Source organism: Somniosus microcephalus, chromosome 7, assembly GCF_052327205.1.
Source record: "Somniosus microcephalus isolate GS21.2 chromosome 7, FLI_Smic_1.0, whole genome shotgun sequence".
Lineage (NCBI taxonomy): Eukaryota > Metazoa > Chordata > Chondrichthyes > Squaliformes > Somniosidae > Somniosus > Somniosus microcephalus.
In genome coordinates this window covers 151,526,511-151,544,530 of record NC_140993.1, presented here as the reverse complement: position 1 = coordinate 151,544,530, position 18,020 = coordinate 151,526,511, and the positions used below count along the sequence as shown (strand labels likewise).

Here is an 18,020-nt window from a genome sequence, read left to right as displayed (position 1 = left end):
ATCTAAGGAAGGATATACTTGCCTTGGAGGCGGTGCAATGAAGGTTCACTAGATTGATTCCTGGGATGAGAGGGCTGTCCTATGATGGGAGATTGTGTAGAATGGGCCTATACTCTCTGGAGTTTAGAAGAATGAGAGGTGATCTCATTGAAACATACAAGATTCTGAAGGGGATTGACAGGGTAGATGCTGAGAGGTTGTTTCCCCTGGCTGGAGTGTCTAGAATTAAGAAGTAAGAAGGATCGAGGTCCCATATAGAGCTCTAACTTTGGCAGTGTTATTTAATTAAGCCTACGACTCGAGACCCCCAAGTAAAGTAATCGATATTATGGCATCACTCAATAAACCTACAACTATTAAGGGTGGGCGTGCCCCACCTGAGATTTCAGAAGACGAAATTCTGTGGGAGTTGAAAGGCTATATAGAATTACAGTTTGACTTACCTAAAACCTGGTTCGAAATCGAACAAAAGTACGGTACCTCCTCTAAACAGTGGTCTTTGGATGACATAGAGGGTCTGGGGAAAAACGACCCGTATGAAAGATAAAAGACGGATCAGATGGTCCTTGGCACTTATGAGTCAGATCCGACAGCGAAATGAGATTAAGACAAACTCCCAACATGATCACGACTTGACCAATGCAAAACAGCAAAAAGATGCGATTTATGAACAATTGAAAAAGAAAACAAATGAGCTTGAAAAGTCAGAAGTGGAAGTTAAAAAACTTAAAGGTGAAGTTCAGGACTGTAAAAAACAATTGGATAAACAACCGATAGTACCGGTAGTCCAAGAAAAGGGAAAATGTGTCAGGACCTGGAAGGGATACCCAGATCTAAATGAAATAAAGGAGGAAGGTCGTGGGAGACAAAGACAAGAAGTAGGTCAAGAGACTGACTCGGGATCCTCTAGTAATGTCAGTGAAAGTGAAGAGGAGAAAACAGGACCCCATTTGGCCCCATTGAGACAGAAAATTTGCACATTCTCCCCGTGTTTGCGTGGGTTTTCTCCGGGTGCTCTGGTTTCCTTCCACAGTCCAAAGGTGTGCGGGTTAGGTGGATTGGCCATGATAAATTGACCCTTAGTGTTAGGGGGATTAAATACGTGGGGTTACGGGGATAGGGTGGGATATGTGTTGGTGTAGGGGTTACGGGGATCGGGTGGGATATGTGTTGGTGTAGGGGTTACGGGGATCGGGTGGGATATGTGTCGGTGCAGGCTCGATGGGCCGAAATGGCCTCTATCTGCACTGTGGGGTTTCTGTGATTTTGTGATTCTGTGAAAAGGAAAAGAGTAGGAAAGGAGTATGAGAAGAAAGAAGATGGGGAAGAAAGGGCGAAGTACCAACTCCAACCGTGGGACGGAGTCCAAATTCTGATTGTAATGATACCCAGGAGAGAGGGAAATAAGTTACACAGCAAAGTAAAGACTGGCCTGAGAAATGATGAGCAAGATATAGATGCCGGATGGGATGCGATCCAACAGTGGTTACAAGTGTTTAGCCCTGCAAAAACGGATTGGGGAAAGATCATAGCCTGTCAACAGAAAGGGACGGAGGAAGTGTTAGAGTACGACGGGCGATTTAAAACTAACTGGTTGGAACACTCGGGGCTGAACACAGGAGAGATAAAGAAGGAAAAAGATCTAATTTGCAGGCTAACCAATCTGAAAACTCAGCAAAGGAAGAAAAAAAACAGGGATTTGGAAAGCCAGGAAATGCTGAGACGCCAATGGAAAAAGAGGAAAAAAAGAGAAACTTAAAGTTTTACTGTCATGGAAGTTATTAACGTCTGTGCTGAGACAAATAAAGCACAAAGTGCGTGTTAAAGTGTGAAAGTGTTCCTGACTATGACTGTTTAAGAAGTTACAGTATTTCTTTTGTCTGATTAGATGTTCTTTAAAAGATTCTGTTATGTGTGTTTTAGCTCCACCCACTTCTCTGTGTTAAAAGCGTTTAAATCTTTTGTCTTGGATTTTGGAAGTTTCAAGAATGTGCTATTTTGTTTTGTTTTATCTGTTCTGTTCGTGTTTAGTTAAAGTGTGAAAACACAACTGTCTTTTTCGATCAGGAAAGTTTTTTTTAATTTACGTGAAGTGACGCAATTACGCCTGATAATGTTTTGCTCCACCTTCTTAAAAACCTGCAAAGGAGTTAACCCTTTCCACTGACAGCTGTTTAAGTTCACCAAGCAACAACTTTAGTATGAAATTTAAAGATATGGGGCATTATTAAATTTAAGTTTCTTAATTTTAAGTTAATATTTCCCCACAGTGATAGAAGGAAAATTATGATTTGATAAATGGAAGTTATCTTGTAAACTAATTGGATGATAATGTGCAACATGAACTTGTACTGGTAGTGCTAGATTTAACCGATACGGCTTTACCTACGTGGTGTTCTAAGAAAACTCAATAATTATACCAACACCTCCTAACTCAAGTGTTAAAACAAGGCGCAACATGGAATGGAAGTGGGCACCGTAAAAAACACAAACAGATATGGAGACTACAATCTTTCGATAAGATACCTGAAAGCCCGAGAAAGGCTTGTATCGGATGGCATGGGTGGCATGATATTGAGATACCGGTATGAGTGTGCAAATGTGATTTGTTACGTATGAAGTAATTACCATCCAGGAATGTATGGTGAATTTGCACTGAAGAACCTGCTCAGTTACTTGACAACAGCACATGAAATGGTTAATGTGGCTCAGGAGAGCGAGACAACTTTTAAAGCATTGACACATACTCCATCGAGAAACTATCTAATTGATGAAACAATCAGAATAGAGTTAAACACACTGGTACCTGTTAGAGGGATTGAAATTGAAGTTGAAGTGGAGAGTTACATGGAATCTGGATTGGGACAATTGAGGGCTAAGGAGAAATCATGTTTAGTAAGAATTATCCACAAGATGGATACGAGTAAAAGAGATCTGGAGAATCTTTTAAATCCATGATTTTTTGATTAGATGTTAACTGTAATGTCGCTTGAAACGATTGTAAGACTGAATTTAACTGTGGCTGTAATAATTGTGTTTTGTAGGTAACAGAGCGTGGGGAAAAACCAGTACGAATCCAGTATGAGGTGATTTTAGTGGTGCCTCCTGTGTCACTACTACTGCAATTACCATGCTTTACGGGTCTAACAGGACCTGTCCCATCAACCAACACGTTTTTAAGTATGAGCTACACAATTATGTGGCACAATTCGGATACTCGGATATGACATTCCCCTTGTTGTTTGTGGGTTTCAGTGAGCTCATGATGCGACTGAACTCCTCCCTAAAGCATTTTTATGTTTTGGAGCAAGACAACTCGAGAATAGATATTGAAATTGACAGCATAGGGGACAACTCACATTGGTGGGATATTGGGCTTAATACATCAGCACACCCTTAGGTTTGTATTATTTCACATGCTCTGGTAGCTAATCAACTTGTAATGATAGTGTATTTGATATATGTAACATGTGTACTAAGACTTTGATACATAAGCCAATTGGGTACTCATGCCCATGGCTGACAAGCACTAACAAATTAACTGAGCACACCGAAAGAGAAGATCCGAAGTAAAGTAGAGGAGACCCCAGGCGGGGTAACAGCAGGAAAGATAGAAGAAACAGAGGACACCCGAGGCGGGGCAGAATTGGAACACCGGAACAGTGAATTGAATTTGAGTAAGGGGTCAGAGGTTGCTCCTCCCCCTCAAAAGAATGGACTGTAAGGAAGGGAGAAATCTTCAAGACTCCCTACTAACTAACGCCCAAGTTGAGAGAGCAATAAGAGCTAGCTATATTAGTCAAGAGCCGATTGTGAGAAGTCAATAAGGATATTTCCTTCTCAAAGAAGGGAATTGTAAGAAATAGCTGTTAGATTCAAAGATGGGTTTTAATTCTTAGACCAGGGACTGACAACAGGCAAGCGGAAAAAGATAGCATAAATGCCAGCAAGATCGAATATCAAGCATCAAAAGACAAATAGAAATGATAAGGGAATGGTAAATTGCAAGGAAACAGGGAGGATAGCACCTGCTAGATAACAAGGAGCCACGAAGCCATAAAATGCCCTTGAAGAATCTTGACAAAACATTCCTCAAAAAGATAAGAGGGCGGTCTTGTACAATAGGATGGGGATCAAATTGTGTGTTTCTGTTGATTAAATGTGTTTGCCACCAGGCGGCTACTGCCTCGCGGGCAAGACGCCTTGCAGGTCGCCGCAGACCGTTTTTATATCTTAAAGGGGCATGTTATATTTAGCTGCTAGATTGTTTTGTACCTTTTTCTACTTTTTATAATTTTTCTACCTTTTTACTTTTTAATTTTTACCTGAATGTATTTTTCAAAGCCAAAGCCATAAGCTGAGGGGAGCTCCTCCCACTTTTTAAGATGCACTAATTAATTTAAGATCATTAAATCAATTATTAACTTATTAAAACCAGGCTTTTACTGTGGCCACATAAAATCCTGGTTGATGTAGATTTGTGCAGAGCCACTGATCCAGACAGTGGCAAAACACAGCAATGATTGATTATATTTTTAAGCTGACTTTTTATTTTTATGATTCAATTTTTGAAAGAATCAAAGGGAGGAGTGTTAGGGAATATATATATATATTTTAATAACAGATTTTAATATGATTAAACTAATGACTGAAAGTGCTGATTGTGCTTAAACAGCCACAGAAAAAAGGACCACGTGTAAGACTGTAGAACAAAGACATGGTGTGATGTATCAGATCGAATCACAGCGTGGTAACGTCACATAGGCTGATGTATCAGATCCAATCACAGCATGGTAACATCACCGGCTGATTCAGCTTAACTTTAGAACAAAGGAATGAGTGATGTATAAGAGATCCAATCAGTGTGATGTCAGATCGGCCGATGTAGTTGAACCAGCCATGGCTCTGCATGCATGCTGCTGAGCCAATGGTAATAAAGGGGGCGGGTACATTTGCTGTGATCTGCTGCTGTATAAAAACCAGCCATTTTGAACATGCTTGTGTGGTAAACCACTGTTATGCCTGTCTGTATGTGTATGTGTATTCCACTAGGTACAGGTCTGGACATGCCTCGGCTGACTCCTCCCACTATTCCAGGTATATAAGTGACTACCTCCCAGTCCCTTAGTATTCTGGACGGGTCAACCACGCGAGACTAGACCTTCATTCTTTAGTTAATAAAAGCCTGGTTGTTACTCGCTTAACCTCAGTCTTTTGAGTAATTGATGGCGCATCAGCTTGTTAGTTGGATAAAGGAAGTCAAACAGTGTAAATCAAGTGATGCAATAAATCGACTATTTAAAACTTACCACCGGACTCGCAAACTTTAATTTTAGTGTGTTGACCTCAGATCAGTGTGGTCCACTGAAATTACCTTGATCTAACAATTGGCATAGTCTCAGGATAAGGGGTAGGCCATTTAAGACTGAGAGGAGGAGGAATTTCTTCACTCAGAGGGTTGTGAATCTTTGGAATTCTCTGCCCCCAGAGGGCTGTGGATGCTGAGTCTTTGAGTATATTCAAGGCTGAGATAGATAGATTTTTGGACTTTAAGGGAATCAAGGGACATGGAGATCGGGCGGGAAAGTGGAGTCGAGGTCGATGATCAGCCATGATCTTATTGAATGGCGGAGCAGGCTCGAGGGGCCGTATGACCTACTCCTGCTCTTATTTCTTATGTTCTTATGTTTATAGGTCCCTTTCATAAACCTGAATATCATGGTGTGTGCTCCAAATACAAGAGAAGTAGAACCAACTGCTACACACTTAGTACACTCTAAACTGCCTTAAGGACTCACTCCTTCACAGTCTAATTGAACAAGTTCAGCAAGTAGTTCAGGACCCGGCAATCAAAAATAACCCTATCTGACCTTAAGTTAGAGTTGCATGACTTTTTGATATAATTTTCAAATCCAGGAAGTAAATATGCTCACTCTCATCTTCCTCATGGCCATGCCATTAACTGCCAGATTGTTAAGAACAAATGCTAGCCTATTTTTAGTAGCTAAACCGCAAGTAAACCTCACCTAGTCAATGTTCCCTCTAAGTTGCGCGCATGCACAGCTGCACAATAATCTGGAAGGTACCACGCAGGCTGCTCACAAGCATTTCCATCTGAAATACTGCGCATGCGCAGAAAATCTAAAGGAAATGCACACTGAAATAAACAGGCCGTGCCTAACAAAGACAATTTAGTGGGAACATTGTGCCTAGTAGTATGAATTAAGAAGCCAGTATATCGCACTCTTGCTCTTTTACACTATGTTTTACACCTGCATTTTGGCCTGAAAGACATGTAAAGTGGAGGAAAATGGCAAAAAATTATGAACCCTATCCATTTGCCTAGTCTAGCAGATATAAAAGGCCTTTTAGCTGCTGTTACTGCTCTGATCCTTCTATCTGTGCCACTGAAGTTACTGAAATTTTGCTAATTTGCACCCCATTCTACCATTCTGGCATTAAAACTTGCTTTAATATTCTTAGCCTGCCTTATATTTGTACATTTTAAAGTTATGGAAGTTAGTGTAAACTCTCAATTATTAATCAGCTTGAAATTGCTGACTTATTCCATGATCATAAATATAGTTTTTTGGCATCGCTGTTCCACTAGTGATTCTTCCTCCTTCATTGCACATCTTTCGAACTGATCCGGAGTGCTTTGGTGATTCATTTATTACCTTGGACACTCCAAAGCAGGCTCTTGCCTTCTAAACAAGTTACCATAATATTGTCTTCATGGTTTGTTAGATTCCTCTTATCAGTAACTGTGCTGAAGTTGATGGCTTATTCTCCAAGGGGGAAAAATTCGGTATCGCCCCATTTGGGGCGCCATTATTGGCGGTGCGCAAAGTTTAGCGCCTGGCGCTAATTATCGCCTCCGACAGCAAACTTGGCTTTTATCGCCCCAGGAGGTGATTGGAGCGCTAAATCAGGCGCTTCACACCTGTCTTAAGTCGCAAAGGCCGAGTAGCTACCTCAGAGCGCTGGCGAAGGAAGGGCAAATCAAAATGAACCTGTAAAGTGCTGCTCAGTACTCAAAACTTCTTCACACAGCGTTGAATCTCTCCAGAAGTCTCTCTCTCTCTCTCTCAGAATGCGTGGTGCAAAAATTTCACCGACAAAAAAAGGCAGGAAGCGGTCGCCTTTCAATAGTGCTCCCCTAGTCCCTTTCTGACAGCATAACGCTCCCCTCAACCTGTCGTTGCTAGCGGCAGGCGGTAAGGCAGGGGGCGCCACTCAATATCCGGTCCGGGGCGCTAACGGGGCGTTGCGCACTCGACTGACGTCACAATCTGCCGGCGTAGGAGATTGTGGCAGTAGTGTTTAGCGCCGCCGCAAAATGTCTAGTTAATTTCGCGAGCGGCACAAACATCGCCGCGCCCAGCCTCTAGTTGCTTTGCGCCCCAATTGGCGCCCTCTTAAGATGCTAACGGGAGGCGCAAACAACTAGATTTAGGGGGGGAAATTCTTCTCCGGCAATATATGGCTTCCGAGGGCTCTGTTCTAGCTCCCACACTGCTTATTTCTATATAAATAACTTCCTTTACTCATCATTAAACCTTATACACATTTGTACCGTTGATTCTACTCTACATTCAACTCACTCAGTGCACACAGCCTTTATTTCTTTCAATATTATGGTTAATCACTGACATTTGGAGCTCCTTCACGAACTTCGGTGGGACAGTGAGAATTTTTCTTGATTAAATTTAAGACAATTGAAGGAAGAGCTATCACCTCACATCGTTGATGTCTCAACACTAAGGCCGGCATTTTCCCCAGGTTGGCGGGTTGGTGGTGGGGGGCCTCCGAGGCGGACGGGAGGGAAACCCGGGAGGCCAGGTTTCCTGCAGGGCCTGATTTGAATGTGAGGCCTCAGATTCTTGTCCGCAGCCAGCCAGCTTTAGAGGATGGTTGGCTGTGGGCGGGTAGGCCTCAGAAGCGAGGGGCCGGTCCGGGGGGGTGGGGTGGGAAGAGATCGGGGCCGGCCATCAGAGGATCGTGTCCAGCCACATCATCATCGTTGGGGGGGGGGGGGGGGGGGGGGGGGGGGGAGGTGGAGGAGAGGCCTGCGAAGGTGATCGGAGGCCTCGTTTGGGGGGGGGGGGGATCCTCCGATTGTGGGGGGTGGGTTAGGTAGGGACCCTGGATCCAGGAGGTAGGTCTAAAGCCACTTACCTCCGGGATGCAGCAGTCCCCACCTCTGTTTAACTGCCGTGTGTGATGAAATATGCCATTCATCAGGCACTCTGTATTCTCTGTGTTTGATTGTGCCTGTGACTGTGATAAGCAGGGGAGTTTAGTTTCAGTTTCATTTCCTTACCTGTATTGTATTGTGTGTAGGGCTCCGCCCATACCTGGCCCCTACTTAAGCAGGCCCCAGCGTGTCTCACAGGCAGTACAGCAGATCTCTGGATGAGAGACACTTCTCCACTGTGTATTACTTTCTGAGTTAATAAAAGCCTTGCTTTGCTCCGTTAACGTTGAGTCTCGGATTCATTGAGGCACATCACCGTGTTTCACAAATTGTGAAACCCGTCCCCATGCAGTTAAACACAAAATGGAGGGGAAAAATGATGCTTCCAGCCTCATTACAATATTTAAATTGAGATAACGCCCCCTGGGAGCGGGTCGGAGGCGGGATCAAGTCAGGAATTCTATTTTTAACACTTTAACTGCCCCCACGCTCCAAACCCACCAATTTTCTTTTAGGGGGAAATTCCGCTTTTGTCTACTGACCTTCTTGGGTGCACTCTCTTTTGATCTCAAATAGAACTTCTCCTTCATTGTTAAACCTGTGTTCAAGAAAGGTTTATGTTTTGTGCTAAAGGTTTCTTTTCTTTTCAACAACTTCCTAGTAAGCCCAATTTTGTCCAAGACAGAACACAATTCCCATATCTGAGGAGGCTCTTAAAATTCCTCTCCCACATTCCTGGATTGGATACACAAAATAGCTCATCAGCTGTTAGGTGATCTTACTGTTAACTGTTAGCCTGCAACCTTATCATCTCTATCAGCAATACTATAGTCAATGCTCCTCTGAACTTTCTGCTCTTATACCACCCAAGTCCCAAATACGGCATCCTACAACACGTTGGCCTGGAAATTGGGCTGCATGGCACCCATTTTTCAGGTGCTACACGGCCTCCCAAGTCCCCAAAATGGCAGGCAGGATAGGAGTGTGCACTTCCAACTGGAAGTGGGCCGGCCGCCATTTTGGGTAAAAACAAACAAAAGGCATCCTTTACTCACGTGTGAAGCAGATGTTAGGCCCTTTGCATATGAAAATAAAGGTCCCAAAATCACCGACTCCCAGGCCCCTACCTCCCTCGGCCCTGGCCTCCAGGCGCACTGGCGCCAACCACTTCTCTCCATCACCCCCAGCCCAACCTCACCCCACCCCATACCCGTACTCTCCCCCCCCCCCCCCCCCCCCCCCCCATTCCACCCGAGGGCATCACTTACCTGTGTGCCGCTATGGCACTAGCTGCCACCACTTACCTTCTTGGCCTCCTCCAGCAGCACTGTACCTATACGAATCAAGTCCAAGGCCCAATATCCAGGGCTCTTTGGAACATACCATTCATGCATAGGGTAAGTATCTGGCACCTGAATTTCTAGGCCTATGCCTCCTACTCCAACTCACTTTCCATGGCCTCAAAATTGCAACTTACCACAGTCTCTCCTTTCTCTTCCAACCTGTGGGCTTTTAAAACGCAAACCTGACATCAGATAATCACCACACCTTAATTCTCTCCCCGCCTACCCCCGACCACACCACCCCTTATTCTGGAGGTGAACTACACTATGGATGTTGGCCATCACTAGGTTTCCTAATTAGAAATAAACAAGAAAATGTGAAATATGGCCAATTACCCACATTCTTTCACATGCACTAAAGCACTGCACTTCCACTTTCTCTAGAATGTTGTAAATGTCAGTTTTGAGCAGTGAAGCTATTCGGGCATAAAACTAGTGAAACGAAAATCAGTTTATTTATCTCAGTGGAGGTACCTTTTGTATCCAGCTCGGGGGAAAAATTCAGTATCGCCCCATTTGGGGCGCCGTTCTCGGCCGGGTGCAAAGTTCAGCGCCTGGCGCTAATTATCGCCTCCGACAGCAAACTTGGCTTTTATCACCCCTGGAGGTGATTGGAGCGCTAAATCAGGCGCTTCACATCTGTCTTAAGGCGCAAAGGCCGAGGAGCGAGGCGCTGGCGAAGCAAGGAAGGGCAAATCAAAATAAACCTGCAAAGTGCTACTCAGTACTCAAAACTCCTTCAGACAGCGTTGAATCTCTCCAGAAGTCTCTCTCTCTCTGACTGCGTGGTGCAAAAATGTCAATGATAAAAAAAGGCAGGAAGCGGTCGCCTTTAAATAGCACTCCCCTAGTCCCTTTCTGACAGCATAACGCTCCCCTCAACCTGTCGTTGCTAGCGGCAGGCGGTATTCTAGTTAATTTCGCGAGCGGCACAAGCATTGCCGCGCCCGGCCTCTAGTTGCTTTGCGCCCCAATTGGCGCCCTCTTAAGGCGCTAACGGGTGGCGTAAGCAACTGAATTTTTCCCCCATTGTCCTTTTATCAGTTTTTCTTCTTCCCCAAGTAGCAGCATCCCTGACTTGCCAATTGTTGGCATGTGCTCTTATGTAATTAGCAAGCACAGGCATGCACAAAGTGTATCTGTAAAGTTGTAGGCAGCTTATTAACCGCTTGCCAATTCCTCATGAATGGTATAGAAGGGGAATGGGAAGGTTAACCAACTTCCTTTTTTTGGGGGGTGGAGTGGGAAGAGAAGAGTGGGAAAGAAAGACCATTTTGCTCCTTCCTACTCATGCAAGAGGACAGACCAAACATTATAGTGCCAATTCCTTGGTCCCCAAAACTGAAGGATGACAATGTCACTACAACTCTGGAGTCTTGCTGGTTTCGTTGTAATTTCATAACTTAGGGGTCGATTTTCGTGGAGCCGTCAGGTGGGGTTTCAGGCGTGTGGGGGGGGGGGGAAATCCCGAATTCGGGGGTCCTGACACCATCCCGCCCAAAACCCCACTCCACGCAACTTTCAGAGGCGGCGGGTACCCGCCCTGCACTGGGACCCGCCGAAACCAGGCGGAAAGGGATTAGTGCCAATTAACTGCCTGTTAACAGGTAGTTAACAGGCAGTTTTTAGCCTAATCCCTGTTTTGAGGGGTTTCCTGTGGGATTCCCGACGGCTCCAAACCACGCCAGGTTAGAGCAGGCGGGCCGTCGGGTTGAAGGAGTTGGAGGGGTCGAGATGTCGGTGTTCAGGTGAGTGATGGGTGCATGAGTGCAAAGGTAAGTGTGTTTGGTGTGTCTAAAGTGTGTAAAGAACTTTTACTTACCTGTACTTACCTTAACAGCCTTTCTTCCTGTAGCCGTCGGGAGCGCATCACTCAGCTGGCACTTAAAGCTGAACGGCTGCGATCTGTGAAAAGTGACAGCCTTCAGCTTTGAGTGTCGGTGAGAGTTCTAACTGAGTCTGTGCAGAAGGACTCATGTTAGAAGTCAGACTGTCAGTGTTTCACAGCTTCAAACAGCTGTGAAACACTGATATTTCATCTGTCAAGAACTCTTGACAGATGAAATTGCAGTCTGTGACGTCACCTGTTGCTGGGTGGCCCTTAATTGGCCTGCTGGGCGGGCTCAACAAGGTCAATCAAGTGAAAATCGCGCGGATTGGCCGGTCATCTAAGTAGGCGGGTCTAAAACCCAAAAGTTGTAGTCCCGCCTCCTTCCCGACAGCTTCAGGAAAATCGACCCCTTAGTGTTTTCAGGAAAGAACAGAGACACTCATTAAGGATAGGTTTCTTGAGGATAATCATAACTCTGAAACATGAAAACTATCCAACATTGAACTGCTGGGCAAAATTTGCAAGATACAATTCTGATGCAGGTCATCATGCAAAAAGTAAATAAATTCATAGGAGCAGGAATAGGCCATTCAGCCCCACGGGTCTGTTCCACCATTCAATTGGATCATAGCTGATCTGCATCTTAACTCCATCTACCCGCCTTGGTTCCATAACCCTTAATGCCCTTACCTAACAAAAATCCATCAATCTGTTTTGAAACTCTCAATTGACCTAGTCTCAATAGCTTTATGGGGGAAGAGAGTTCCAGATTTCCACCACCCTTTGTGTGAGGAACTGCTTCTTGACATCACCCCTGAATGGCCTAGCTCTAATTTTAAGGTTATGCCCCCTTGTTCTGGACTCTGCCGCCCCCGCCCACAACCAGAGGAAATAGTTTCTCTCTATCTACCCTATCAACTCCTTTAATCATCTTAAACACCTCAATTAGATCACTCATTAATCTTCTACATGCAAGGGAACACAAGCCTAGTCTATGCAACTTGTCCTCATAATTTATCCCTTTTAGCACTGGTATCATTCTGGTGAATCTGTGCTGCACCCCCTCCAAAGCCAACATATCCATCCTGATATGTGCTGCCCAGAACTGAACGTCGTACTCTAAATGGGGTCTAACCAGAGCTCTATATAACTGTAACATAACCTCCGTCCCTTTGTATTCCAGCCCCCTTGAGATAAAGGCCAACATTCCATTAGCTTTTTAAATTATTTTTTGTACCTGTCCACTAGCTTTTAGTGATTTCTGAACTTGGATCCCTAACTTTTTCTGCTCCTCCACAGTTCCTAGCTTCTCGCCATTTAGAAAATACTCTGATCTGTCTTTCCTAGGTACATAGTGGATGACCTCACATTTCTCACGTTGAACTCCATCTACCACAGTTTTGCCCACTCACTTTTCTATCAACATCCCTTTGCAATGTTCTGCTCCCATCTACACTACTTACTGTGCCACCTAACTTAGTGACATCAGCAATTCCTAATTACTTGACATTGAAATGAATAACAAATTAAAAGGATACACTAAATACAAATATATAGAGTAAATGTGTAACAGTATCATGTTTGTGCCAATGCTGTAATTTCCTATCATGGTTTTAGTTCTCATTAAATTTTAATCAAGTACTTAGAACTCTCCAATAGCTAAAGTTACAACATACAGCATCAGAACACATAAGAATATACATCTGCTTGAATAGTTTTACCATATGCTCGAAGTTGGTTTCGTCTAGCGGGAACTGGTGGTGACTCGGTCCCTGACTGTAGACGATCCTATTAAGCAAAACATTTTTTAAGACAATTCCAAAAGTACAAGTCAATCAAAATAATAGTTTAACATTTCAAACTTAGGTGAATAAAACAGTGATTGAAACATTTCCAAACTGAATTCTGTGGCTTTCAGATTTTTAGGTTGTGGCTTTTGTAAATTTTGGATCTGCTGTTTGTTCGTCTCCACTGCCACAATGATACATTGCAGGCTTTTTGTTGAAATAATCTCGGTGCAAAGAGCTCCAACAGAAATTGCCCTCACAGTTACAGTAGTCACCGCATTATGATAAATCTTACTTTTAGGGGTACAAACGCAGGCTTTTTTTCCTTCCATAGATCTTATCAAGACAATTAATTTTTGTAATTTATTTTTAAAAACCGATAAATGGCACACTCAATTTTGACTCTTAATCCTTGACAAATCTTTGTAATAAAATTCCTTGCATCTGTTATTTACGTCATGGCCATTGCCTACATCCTCTCTGTCAATTTTCTTTTTCCTCAATGGTTAAGTTTCTATATTTTTCTTCTGATCGATAAATGTCATAACTAGAACATAACCAATGATATTGGCAAAATATTTCTTCCCAGCAACTCACCATCACATTTTACCAAAAAAAATCTATTACATAGAAAGTAAAATAATTCTCAGATTACAGTAGTCATTGTGGTAAACCACGTTCACTATCGTATCACTGTTAGTAGTTAGCACTGTTCACCACTGTTCGTTATAACTGTATCACTGACCACTATTGTATCACGGTACGAGGTCGCCTCTTGCCACACTGCTATACCTGGGATGACCACTGCCGACTCCGCCTTGGCTCCACCCACCAGGCCAGGTATAAAGGTGAGCGACTGGCTGGTATTCCTCCTGCTTGGATCGGATCACCCATGAGAGTGGGCTCTGTTATTTAGTCAATAAAAACCTTTAGTCACCTTCGTAACTCTTCGCCTTTTATTGGAGGAATTGATAGGTATATCAATTTTATTGACTAAATTTAATGATGTCCGACAACGAGTCACAACCGGCGGAGGAGCCACCAGCGCAGCTCCCAGGAGCACAGCCACACCAGCCAGCTTGGCTGCGAGCCCTCAGACCGCCGTACCGGGACCTGAACCCACGAGCAGCAAACTCAGCCGCAGACTTTAAACACTGGCTGGTCTGCTTCGAATCATACCTGAGAGAATCCAGCGTCCCTCAGGCATCCAAACTAAGTGTCCTGCAGGCACAACTGAGCCCGAGAGTATACACTCTCATCGAGGACATGACTACCTACGAGACCGCCATCAACCTGCTGAAACAGAAGTACCGGACCCCGGTAAACTACATGTACGCTAGGCACCTCCTAAGATCACGGCCGCAACAGCCAGGAGAATCAGTAGCCGAATTCTCACAGGCGCTATATGCACTCGCCAGGAACTGTGACTTTAAATCGGTGTCGGCAGCCGAAAATACTGAAGATAATATCCGCGACGCATTCCTGAAAGGCCTACGGTCCGAGTACTCACGGCAAAGACTGCTGGAAGCTAAAGACCTCAGCATGGAAAAAGCTGAAGCCCTCGCTATCTCCCTGGAAGTGGCCCACCAAGATCAGGAAGCATTCACCAGGTACTGCTCGCGACCCTGGGACTCGGGCCCGACCCCTACCACAGCACCCTTCCCAGCGCCGCCCCCGGGACCTACCTCTGCGTCGGCGTCCCGGACCCGACCGGCCCCGCCACCCCCGGCACCGGCCCCGACATCAGGCATCCGCGATCGGGCCGCCGGCTGTTTTTTTTGTGGCCAGGAGAAGCACCTGAGGTCGCGCTGCCCAGCCAAGAACTCCATATGCAAAACCTGCCTGAAGAAAGGCCACTTCTCCAAGGCCTGCAGGAGCGGATCCTCAGAGGCCAGCAGTGCCGCATGCGAACTATGGGGGCGGCCATCTTCGTTTAGGGCAACTGAGGCCAGCATCCCCACACATGAGTCATGGGGCGGCCATCTTTGTTTAGGGCAACTGAGGCCAGCATCCCCACACATGAGTCATGGGGGCGGCCATCTTTGATTAAGGCAACCGACCCCAATAGTGCCTCATGGGGCCCTACCTCGTGGGAGACGCCATTTTACTCACCACGCCCGACCGCCTCGCCCGCAGATGACAACGACTCGCTCAGCTACACACTAGCTTCCGTCACCCTGGACCAAGCCCGCCCGCACCATCTGTCCAAGTCAATGATGGACATCAAAGTGAACGGCCACGCCACGACCTGCCTGTTCGACAGCGGAAGCACGGAGAGCTTCATCCACCCAGACACGGTGAGCCACTACTCCCTCTCTGTCCTACCAACGCGCAGCCGAATCTCGATGGCATCGAGGTCCCACGCCACGGACATCAGCGGCTACTGTGTCGTGACCCTGTCGGTTAAGGGCACGGAGTATAAAAACTTTAAACTCCTCGTCCTCCCCCATCTCTGCGCTGCCGTCCTACTAGGGCTGGACTTCCAATCCCACCTCCAAAGCGTAACCCTAGCATACGGTGGACCCCTCCCCCCACTCACAGTCAACAACCAGCAAACGTTAAACCGCCCACCGCGTAACACCTGCAGCCTCTCCACCCTCAAGGTCCCGCCACCCTCTCTGTTTGCTAACCTTACCCCTGACTGCAAACCCGTCGCTACCAAGAGCAGGCGGTATAGCGCCGGGGACAGAGCCTTCATTAGCTCTGAGGTGCGGCGCCTCCTGAAAGAGGGCATTATCGAGGGGAGCAGCAGCCCCTGGCGTGCCCAGGTCGTAGTCGTAAAGACCGGCGATAAAAACCGCCTGGTCATCGACTACAGCCAGACCATAAACAGATATACCCAGCTGGACGCATACCCCCTCCCCCGCATATCTGACATGGTCAATCAGATTGCACAGTATAAAGTATTCTCGACCATCGACCTGAAGTCGGCCTACCACCAACTCCCTATCCACCCTGAGGACCGCCAGTATACCGCCTTCGAGGCGAATGGGCGCCTATACCACTTCCTTCGGGTCCCCTTCGGTGTCACTAATGGGGTCTCGGTCTTCCAAAGGGAGATGGACCAGATGGTTGACCAGAACGAACTGCAGGCTACATTCCCCTACCTAGATAACGTCACTATCTGCGGCCGCGACCGGCAGGAACATGACGCGAATCTGGAGAAATTCCTCCGTACGGCCCAACGGCTGAACCTCACCTACAATAAGGAGAAATGCGTGTTTAACACCGCGCGCCTTGCCATCCTCGGCTGCGTAGTGGAGAACGGAATCATCGGCCCCGACCCAGAAAGAATGCGCCCCCTCATGGAGCTACCCCTCCCCCACTGCCCTAAAGCACTTAGGAGAACCCTGGGGCTTTTCGCCTACTATGCCCAATGGGTACCCAATTACGCGGACAAAGCCAGACCCCTCCTGAAAGCCACTTCCTTCCCCCTCACGGAGGAGGCGTGCGCAGCCTTCTCCCTCATTAAGGGAGACATAGCCAAGGCCACGATGCACGCAGTGGACGAGTCCATCCCCTTTCAGGTGGAGAGCGACGCATCCGACTTCGCCTTAGCCGCCACCCTAAACCAGGAGGGGAGGCCAGTGGCCTTCTTCTCAAGGACCCTACAGGGCCCCGAGATCCGACATTCGTCGGTCGAGAAAGAGGCCCAGGTGATCGTGGAGGCAGTACGGCGCTGGAGGCACTACCTGGCAGGCAAACGATTTACCCTCCTCACCGACCAGCGTTCGGTGGCTTTCATGTTTAATAACAAGCTGAAGGGCAAAATCAAGAATGACAAGATTTTGAGATGGAGAATCGAGCTCTCCACCTACGATTATGAGATCTTGTACCGGCCAGGCAAGCTGAACGAATCCCCTGATGCCCTTTCACGAATGACATGCGCCAGCGCGCATATCGATAGGCTTCAGACCCTCCACGACCAGCTCTGCCACCCCGGAGTCACCAGACTCTACCATTTCATTAAGGCCCGCAACCTGACCTACTCCATCGAGGAGGTCAGGACCATGACCAGGAACTGCCAGACCTGTGCGGAGTGCAAACCGCACTTCTATAGGCCGGACCGAGCAAGCCTGATCAAGGCCACCCGCCCCTTCGAGCGCCTGAGCATCGACTTTAAGGGGCCCCTCCCGTCCTCTGACCGTAATGTGTACTTCCTCAACATCGTTGATGAGTACTCCCGTTTCCCCTTTGCCTTCCCCTGCCCCGACATGACCAGTAGCACGGTCATTAAGTGCCTGAATGCCCTCTTCGCCTTGTTCGGGTTCCCGAACTATATACACAGCGACCGGGGCTCCTCCTTCATGAGCGAGGAACTCCGGCAATTCCTCCTAGAGAGAGGTATTGCAGCAAGCAGGACCACCAGCTACAACCCCAGAGGTAACGGTCAGGTGGAAAGAGAGAACGCGACGGTATGGAAGGCCGTCCTCTTAGCCTTAAAGTCTAAGGGCCTCCCAACCTCCCGCTGGCAAGAAGTCCTCCCGACAGCGCTGCACTCCATCCGGTCATTACTTTGCACGGCCACTAACACCACCCCCCATGAACGAATGTTCGTTTTCCCCAGGAAGTCGACTACGGGAACCACTCTACCAACCTGGCTGACCGCCCCGGGGCCGGTCTGGCTGCGGAAACACGTGAGGACCCATAAAACGGACCCCCTGGTCGAGAGGGTGAACCTCCTGCACGCCAACCCCCAGTACGCCTACGTGGTGTACCCAGACGGGCGGGAGGACACTGTCTCCCTACGAGACCTCGCACCCTCAGCCGATCCGGAAACACCGCCACCACCCCCCCCAACCTCAGTCCAGGTAGACGGCATGCCGGAACCCCACGAGCCCTCGCCGACCACGCAAACACCA

The 18,020-nt window shown here is 46.9% G+C and overlaps 1 protein-coding gene across 5 annotated transcripts in view; it reads right to left on the bottom strand.

Annotated features, from left to right (window-relative positions):
- The window catches only part of cspp1a (centrosome and spindle pole associated protein 1a), a 284,247-nt gene that overhangs the window by 52,703 nt on the left and 213,524 nt on the right, over positions 1-18,020 (bottom strand). For all 5 annotated transcript variants that reach the window (XM_085993101.1, XM_085993102.1, XM_085993103.1 and 2 more), the window contains one exon: positions 13,093-13,159. In XM_085993101.1, coding sequence (XP_085849227.1) covers positions 13,093-13,159 — 67 coding nt within the window. The remainder of the gene's footprint in view (positions 1-13,092; positions 13,160-18,020) is intronic.